The sequence below is a fragment of the Micropterus dolomieu genome, linkage group LG03 (assembly GCF_021292245.1).
Source record: "Micropterus dolomieu isolate WLL.071019.BEF.003 ecotype Adirondacks linkage group LG03, ASM2129224v1, whole genome shotgun sequence".
Taxonomy (NCBI): domain Eukaryota; kingdom Metazoa; phylum Chordata; class Actinopteri; order Centrarchiformes; family Centrarchidae; genus Micropterus; species Micropterus dolomieu.
The window spans coordinates 32,964,223-32,973,690 of NC_060152.1; the positions used below are offsets into that span (position 1 = coordinate 32,964,223).

Genomic DNA, 9,468 nt, shown 5'->3' on the forward strand with positions numbered 1-9,468 from the left:
CTACAGACCTCTATGGTGTCGTATCTGATGTAGAAGTGAGTCTACAGACCTCTATGGTGTTGTATCTGATGTAGAAGTGAGTCTACAGACCTCTATGGTGTTGTATCTGATGTAGAAGTGAGTCTACAGACCTCTATGGTGTTGTATCTGATGTAGAAGTGGCTGGCGGTCCTGCCCAGGTCAGTGGAGGCAAAGTAGCCGGTGCGCTCCTCAAAGCGGATCATCCTGGCCTTATCCAGCTTTCTGCCCGACTCCACCACCAGCTCCTTCCTGTACAGCTCCAAGGAGGGATCCATCTGAAACAAATGTAAAAGCTGCGTTTCTAATCGCCCGATCACGTTCAGGTATGTGGGACTGAAATAACTGTGTTGTGTGCATTCTCTAACATTCGGGTCAGGTCTTGTTTTTACTTGCTAAATAATAATTTTAGAAGCTCCATCACTTGCTAAATGTTCTGCTATGATCTTGGACAGACAGGCAGAATAAACAGAATGACACACTGGATCACCAACCTGATAGGCCTTGTGGTTGATGCCGTATGCCAGTGGGTTGGCCCTCATGCGAACATAGAGGTAAGTATAACTGAGCCACTTCACTGCCTCCTCCACATTGGTGACAGTCCCCAGAGCAACCTGAATCCAGGAGAGGAGAGAGAAACGCTCACACAGTCATCAGCATCGCTGGTCTCTGGCACTCTCTAGTGGACACTTGAGGGTACTACAGCCTCAACACAGCAGTCCAGTTCTGTTTCCATCGACTCTTTCCAACATCACTATCAAACTCGGCTCAAACTGACTCAAAAGGCAGACATGTCACATGTTTTCTTTCCAACCCAGCTGGTGAAGCGGATCACTTACATGCAGGGTACATCAACATGTTTGTAATCAGAACGGAAAAAGGATCATTTTTGGTGATTCCTCACTGGTGGACTGACGAATCTACTGACGCGCTTCATCACAAAGCCTTCATCAGAGTCTATGTGACATACTTGATATTTTTAAAAAGACATATTATGCAATCAGCCGTTAGCAGGAAAAATATAACACCATCTATTTCTTCTTATCTTTTTATTTAATGGTTTCTTACTTTTTCATTATTTTATTTCAAGTTATTATTAGTTTTCTTTCTTTTTTTCTGGGGTATATTGTTTTCCTGCTGATTGTTGATTCACATGATGTGCTCTCTAAAAAGAGAACTCACTGATGCCTTGCATGGTCTGATTAAGGCTTCACGCTGAAATGCATCAGCAGATTTCATTCCACTGAATGACACCACAAAAAAATGAGCAAGATATGAAGTGACTCCTACTTCGTTATCGCCATCAGAGGGCCACTTTTTTTCAGAAAAACAAGCAAAAACAAACAAATCACAGTTTATACGTTTGTACATCAAACGATGAGGTGTTGAAAACGAGCACATAATTACAGCAGGTGTTGAATACATACGCAGATCAGCCATTACATTCTGACCACTGACAGGTGAAGTGAATAACACTGATTATCTTGTTACCATGGCACCTGTCAGTAGGTGGGATATATTAGGCAGCAGGTGAACACTGTGTCCTCAAAGTTGATGTGTTAGAAGCAGGAAAAATTGGGCAAGCGTAAGGATTTGAACGACTTTGACAAAGGCAAAACTGTGATGACAAGACGACTGGATCAGAGCATCTCTAAAACTGCAGCTCCGGTGGGGTGTTCTTTTGGAGTGGCCTTTTATTGTGGCCAGCCTAAAGGCCTTTTATTGTGGCCAGCCTAAGGAACACCTGTGCAATGTCCCTGCTGTCTGATCAGCATCTTGATATGCCACACCTGTGAGGTGGCTGGATTATCTCGGTAAAGGAGAAGTGCTCACTAACACAGATTTTGACAGATTTGTGAACAATATTTGAGAGAAATAGGCCTTTTGTGTTCATAGAGAAAGTCTCAGATCTTTGAGTTCAGCTCATGATGAATGGGGGCAAAAACAAAAGTGACAAAAAACAGTGACAGAAAAATAACACACAAACACACACACACAGGTATATATTACACAGGAACCTCGTGTAATTAAGTCCCCACAACATCATAAATGATGACACCTGCTGAAGCTCTGGAAAATTGGTCAAGAATTTCTGTCCCTTGAAACTTGAACCAAAAACACACTCACAGCCTGAAGAAGAATAAAGAAAACATTAATAGCTCTATTCAAACTGGGCTAATGGACACTTACCTCAGCGTTGAGGTTGTCGGCCAGGTTGTTCAGGAACTGACTCTCGATGGGGTTCTGCTGGGTGAGCAGAGTCAGGTAGTGGCTCAGTTTGTCATGGGTGGTGATGATGGTGCCTTCACCGTACTTGTCAAACTGGGGACGACCTGCGCGCCCGAAAATCTGCATGACGTCCAGGATGCCCAGATCCACCAGGGTACCGCGCTTGGCATCGTAGATCTGAGTACCCTGGAAACACGAGAGAGAAGCCGCTTCAGAGGACCAGACACAGACGCGAGAACACTTATTCAAACATCTTTGTGAATAATTTGTGAATATCTCATTACAGTGCAACATCTACAAGAGGAGAGCTTCATATGTAATAATCTCAGTCATTTATAGACAACGGGGATTTAAAATTTTATTTTTCTTCAATTAAATTTAAATTTTATCAAAATGTCACATGTAATTAAAAAAAACTTTAACTTGGAATCATGAGCACCGACTCTATATATAGCTTTCTAAATATTAGAAACTATACGGAAACTTTCTAACACAAACTGATGCTGCTGTAACTGTATGGACGTTAAATTAAATTTAATGGTTAGTTAAAGTATCATTTCCCCCACGGGCTTGATGACATTAAAGTTTAGGCTGATTCAATTAACAGTTTTTTTAACAATTACCTACAATTATGTGTTTATCCTACTAACATGTATTGTGTGGATCCAAAGCCTGATTTATCTTGTACATCGTTTATAACCGCAAACACACACACACACACACAGTCCTGCTGCTAGAAATACTATTTATCTCCTGTTACAGTTATTTTGTTAACCTAAATGAAACTATATATTTATGTGCTCTTTTTGAAAATGAAGGAACCACTTGAAAACAGACGCACCCCCAACGGTGCACTGGGCAAAATTACTGATTGAGTTTTAACTCCAAAACCGGCCGATGTTGTTGCTCCGAATCTAAGCGGGCACCATGTTGATTATTGCGCAATACCTGCAAGCTGCCTGCCTGCTCTTGACATTTCTGCAGAGAGGAAACGTGCCGCTTGAGAACACACGGTGTTTTTCGCCACCCGTTGGAGATACATAGACATGCAGGGTACCAAATGAAAGGTCTGCTCGAGCCGGATCGATTGATGCCCCCATCACTGCGGGATGTTCCGTTCTCAATCTACAAGCCTGTAAAGCGTGGGTGTGCTTTTGGTGACAAGAATGTTGATGAATACTCACTGTTTTAATCAATATTTCAATGTTATGTTATTTGGAACTTTGTTGTATGGACAGAAAAGGTTATTTAAAGATATCTACCAATAAAATCAACATTTTAACAATAAATATTGCCAAAATATGGACGTTTTCCTGGTATATTGTATGTATGACTGTTGTATTTTAGTTTATTTTCATCAGATTTAGAGTTACAATTGCATTCTAGGTGTATTAGAACATATTTAGTTGCATTATAAGCTTCCTTATGATGGTTTTGATGGTTTATTGCATTAAAATAAAGCTTTTTTTTTACCAGGCGAGGTATCAGATTTTATCTTTATTGCATCTCCATGTAGTCTGCAATTGTGAAATAAATATATTAATATACAATGCATTTCTATTCCTTAGCTTCTGACTTCTGAGACCAGAATTATGCATCTAGGCCAAATGTTGAGGAGTTATTCCTGATTCATTTTGGGTATGTTCGAAGAAATGCAAACCTTGATGATAACTGCATGAGCTGGCAGGTTCACTCCCCAGGCCAGGGTGGCAGTACAGACAAGCACCTTAAGGTGGCCTTTGGAGAACATGCTCTCCATCATGCTACGGTCAGACCTCAGCATGCCAGCATGGTGGATCCCAAAGCCTTCTGGGAACATCTCCTTCATCTGCTTGTTTCTGGAGCGCTGGATCTGAAAGAGGTGGTAAGAGAGGTTAGTTTAAAAAAAGGAAAGAAAAGCGCCCGAGGGAGCGTGAAGGAAAGCGTGCTGGATTTTGAGTGTCTAAAATGAGAAATAAGCTCAGATTAAATATCATGTTAGACTGCAGAGAAAGGGAGGGCTCTGACAGAAACTGACGAGTGTCATAATTGTTATTGCTGTTATTTCACCCAGAATAACAGCAACAATAACAGGAACAGCTTGGAATAAAATGCTCTCTACTACAAGAACATGACAATGTGTAAGTGGCTAAGAAAGTATAGCTGAATCAGCAGCTCTCTAAACACGGTCTGAACAAAAAACCGAACATGATCAGCTTCACAAAAGTATTACAGGCTGTTACAGTGAGTTGTGATAACATGCACAGGTGTTAGCTCGCTGTAGATTCAAAGAACACACACACACAGTCAGATTGAGATGTGTGCTGGTGACTGACAGCAGGGCTGTGACCTGGCCTCAACTCATCATAGGGCCTTATCTCTCTGTCTCTGAGGTCAGCGCCCAGCACTCCTCTGCACAGTAAAAAAAAAAAAGTCCATTACTGCCAGCAGCTGTCAGTTTTGCACGCATGCACGCACGCTGTACAGTTGGCAGTTTTTTTTTATTGCAATTACTTGCAGCTGAATAATCACTTTACTTTCTACATGAAAAATAATACAAAACACATTCCTGAAAAAACACACTGTATTTTACAGACCATCTTAATGTCCAAGTCAGGATGTAAAAGGATGCAATTACGGTAAAAAAAACTGTAGGTTTTTTTCTGTCTCTGTTTTCCTCCATCACCAGGATTACATTGTTTGTCAGTGCCTTCCAAAAGCGTTACCAATGACCGTGACAAAAATGATTTCCTGATCTGCTCCACCTCTGGGGTTTAGGTTTAGCACATAAACTGTTTGGTAGGGTTTGGGAATGATAACAGTTTGGGTGGCGATGCACTGAGCTCCTCTCTCCTCCTCTCCATCTGTATGCATTCTTATCCCATTAATGCATTGTTACCAACTCGACTTCTTGTGCTTTCTCATCCCTCTCCTCTCTCCTCCTGTTGTTCCTGCCTCCGAAGCTGTGGAGTCTGGATCTGTGATTGCAAGCCACCTACTGCCCCCATGTTCCTGCTCCACACCCGCTGCTACGATTATTATTATTAGTCTTCTTCTTATAATTATCATTATTGTTACCATCATTATAATTACTGTTATTATTTGTATTAATATTAATACCACCACCATTGCTATCATTTTGCATCTCTATGAGGAATTGTGCTACTGTGTCTTCTCTTTCCTGCTGCGGTGAAATGTAAAAATAGTTTGCATGGAGGCATAAGACCAAAACAATGTTGTCATTTTTCTTGGAAGGAAAGTCTCTACATTCGTCATTTCACTATCAACAAAAAACTTTCCCTTCACCCGAGCATACATTTCTTTTTAAACAATATACGCACATTTTTTCCCCCTCACTTCGGCCAGTCCGCCCTACATCACAGTCTGTGTTGCTACTAGTTCCCACTGTTGGCCGGAGGAGGGTGAATACCGAATCAGACCAACAAGTACGAGACACTAGAGCTGATTCAAGGACATGATCTGTCACTGGCTTCCTGCCGAAAACACACCGTTTTTGTTTGATGAGGCAAAGCTCTAAGCATGCTGATCGAACAAAGGTGGCTGCACCGTCCAGGCGCTCCAATCAAGTTGCGCCTAGCAGATTCCCTCATCACTAAACTATTGATCTGGCAGTGTATTTGTTATGCTAGTACCAGTTCTATGCTTTGTGTGCAGTGATTACATGTGCAGATGACAATCCCGAAATGTACACAACGGAACAAAAAGCAATCCTGCTATTCCATCTACAGCTATCTACGTCTGGAAATCAGGACACACTGTGGGCTGGTGGGAGTCCCCAGGGGCAGGCTGTGCTCCACCATGTGAGCCGGGCATACCAGGCAATTGAAATGCTATGGGTGAGGCTTTGCTTTGAGGTGTCAGGGTGTGTTACAGCCATGCCGCCCGCCTCTAATCTAAGGTGAGTTAGCGCTGATGTATGCTGTGCCATGGCTGTATTTGAGATGGCAGTGACCTAAGCTCCTGATCAGGTCCCATTAGGCTCTGCCGCTCACCGCTGCTCCTGCTGCAGAGCTCACTCTGTCCACAGACAGCTAGCTGCCAGCTCCACTCACTGTCTATCGTTGTTGGGACTAGGTAAAGAACACCAGCACCAGAGCTGAAATAAACTATTCAAAAGGTTTTCAAACCTCCGTTAAGGACAACTAAATTGCGGTAGATGTAACTAAATGGTTTTAGATTTCTGACGATCTAATTCAAGCACTCATAGACCCCTGATCTGTTCATAATCGTCTGCAGGAGAGAAGCAAAACCATTTTCAGAAATGCGGAAGCATCAGTATTTTTGTGCAGCAATAGCAGACATTTCAAAATGTAAAATCCCACCAAAAATCTGGCAAACTCTGGTGAAGAACAGCAGATAGATGGCTTCACCACCATCACCGACTCTCATGAGCACCACAACTATTCATTAACTTTGATAAAGTGAGGCAGGATGGCTAATTGTTGATTTCATTTAATGGCCCTTGATAGTCATAATGTTTGGTGCTCAGAGAGGCTGGCTGTTAATGCTGAATAGGCAGGAGAGAGTGGGAGGACGAGTTTCCACTCACATCCACTCTACTCCACTTTTCTATCATGAACTGTCTCTAACTCTTAATAATCCGTTCTGTTTTAGCTCCATCTGAGGGGGATATTTACTAAAGCTACTGCAGATCATTGTCAGCAGTGTAAAATGAACTCACTCAGTGTATTTGGTTTGCACATGTGCCACATTTTGCACATCAAAAGCAATGAGACACAAAAACACTGTTCTCTGCTGCTGTAATTGTGCATTCTAAATGTTGCCATCTATACATGAAGAAATATTAATTAATGTTCATTTCTAATGTGGTCAGCTCCACATAAAGATGAGCGGTTACATTTAAGAAGGAGTCTGGAGTAATTAAAAATCAATGTGGGAGATTTGTAGTAGTTCTTTTAACATTCTTCAACTACACCGTTACAGTGAAGAGATTAAAATACAACAGACCTACTTAATATGTACATATTATACATATGTAATTAGCTTCAATCAGTTTTGCAGTGGACTGCACATGTGAGCCATTAAAAGTCAATTTTCCTCTATAACAATATAATAAATGTTCAACATATCGTCAATAAATCCATCCATTCATCGTCAACCGCTTATCCTGCGTACAGGGTCGTGGGGGGCCGGAGCCAATCCCAGCCGCCATCGGGCGAAAGGCGGGGTCCACCCTGGACAGGTCCCCAGTCCCTCGCAGACAAATTAGCACTTACTTTTGACTGACTGAAAAAAAGATTTACTAATCAAATTTTAATCATGAATTATCAGAATAGTTTTGAATGTTCCACTTCAGATTTGTGAAGTCATCCACTGTTTGGCATCAAGTGTTTGTCACGTTCTGACCGTAAAGAAAAGTTTAACCACATAATTAACCATCTAGTTTCTTCAATTTTCACTCAGGAGCAAATATCAGCCTTTAAACTAGAATTTATTTATTTTTTTGACATTTATCCTGATATTTATCGATATCGAATGATATTAAATGTCATTATCGTGATAACATTTTGGGCCATATCGCCCAGCCCCCAGCAAACTTTCCTAAATATCACATAAGCCGAAAATCGTGAGCTTCTCCCAAAAGCTGTAGAGGTTTTACTTGTACAAAACTTCTCATTTAACTGCTAGCACCTAAAAACGAGCCACAAATGTTCACAAGACCCTTCTGTCTTCTGGCTCTGTCACAGCTGCCAGAGCATCATCTAATACAAACAAACTGTCTCACTCGCGGCTCTTCTATCCGCTCTGCTGTCTTAACGTGGCAGGTCCATTAAGCTTGCTCCTCTGAAGCATGACAACTGATCAAGGAAATGAAATTAACATTTAGCAATGCTTTTATTTTATTATTTTTTTGTCTTGGACTTCACATATCTACCTCACGAATAGTTTATCTTGATGTCCACACCGACGCTGGGGCGCACCCTGCCAAACACACACAGACAGGGTCCGAAATGAACACCCCGCCAAGCACCAAATGCAGGTAGACATCCCATTTGGCAAGTAAAATCTTGTTACTGAAAGTGCAATGAACGTTTCGCAAGTGAAAGAAAAAGCCAATAAGAGTAATTTATCAAAACATAGGCTATAGGGAGGAAGAGTAAGGATGTGTGAGTAGGTGAGGATGGGCTGTGAATGTGCAATAAAATAGAAATAGTCATTAATAAATTCAACATACATGTAAAAAGTATAAGAGAAAGCATATATGCTATATAAGCATAAAATAGAATTATAGGCAATAATATGTAAATGTTTTTTTCTTCCGTCTTCTGAAATGAGAGCTCTTCTGCTGTCTGTCTGTACCTGTGTAGTTTTCATTGCAAGGGCATCACATTATGTTGAAAAGTGGTGGGGACATAGGCGCTCAGGTTAGGGGTGTGAAGAGACACTCGAGACATCACAATACGCGAAATTAGGTTCATGAGAACGAGACGAAAAGATCTTTAACAGTGTTTTAAAGATATCCTCAATGCTGAGATAGCTTATATGAGGAAATTTAGAATATTAAACAATTCATTTACTGCATTCAAGTGAAAGTTTCTGCACTAATTTATGGTGGAAATGTTTTTATTTATGTAAAAAGAAACACAAAATTCAATTCTTTTCAAAATATATAAATATAATAGAATCAGTGCAAGTCAGCGCAGCTCTCAGGCGTTCTGTGTTGCTTTCAGATCTGTTTCTCATGTAATATCATCCCTGCTGACGCAACACATATGTAGGCCTGATTTAGTCTTCATGTCATGTTCAAAGGCGACAGAACGGGAAACCTGGCCAAAAAGAAACTGTCAAGAGGTTGTTAAAGTTACTGATTGGTGCTGCACATTTTTGAGTCATTTTATAAATGACTAGCTTGTTTTTTTTTTAGCTTAAGTTGCTTTTTTGGGGCAATGCATTTTTGTTTCTTCTACAGGCCTATTTTAATTGCATTGCATGTTTTCTTAATGTGCAAATAAACCTTTCCAAAGGCATTTTCATTTGTTATTTAACTGCAAATTTCAGAATGTTTTTTAACAAATTTTGCTTTCAAAAAGCGGTGGGGACAAAATCAGCCATTTCAAAAAGCAGTGGGGACAAAATCAGCCATTTCAAAAAGCGGTGGGGACAAAATCAGCCATTTCAAAAAGCGGTGGGGGCAAAATCAGCCATTTCAAAAAGCGGTGGGGGCAAAATCAGCCATTTCAAAAAGCGGTGGGGGCAAAA

General features: G+C 40.9%; 1 protein-coding gene across 1 annotated transcript in view; it reads right to left on the reverse strand.

Moving 5' to 3' along the window:
- Positions 1-9,468, reverse strand: part of ascc3 (activating signal cointegrator 1 complex subunit 3) — a 173,419-nt gene that overhangs the window by 79,546 nt on the left and 84,405 nt on the right. The window contains exons 11-14 of the mRNA XM_046044355.1: positions 3,908-4,099; positions 2,209-2,433; positions 513-632; positions 132-296 (exon numbers count right to left, since the gene is read on the reverse strand). Of these exons, the coding sequence (XP_045900311.1) occupies positions 132-296; positions 513-632; positions 2,209-2,433; positions 3,908-4,099 (702 nt within the window). The remainder of the gene's footprint in view (positions 1-131; positions 297-512; positions 633-2,208; positions 2,434-3,907; positions 4,100-9,468) is intronic.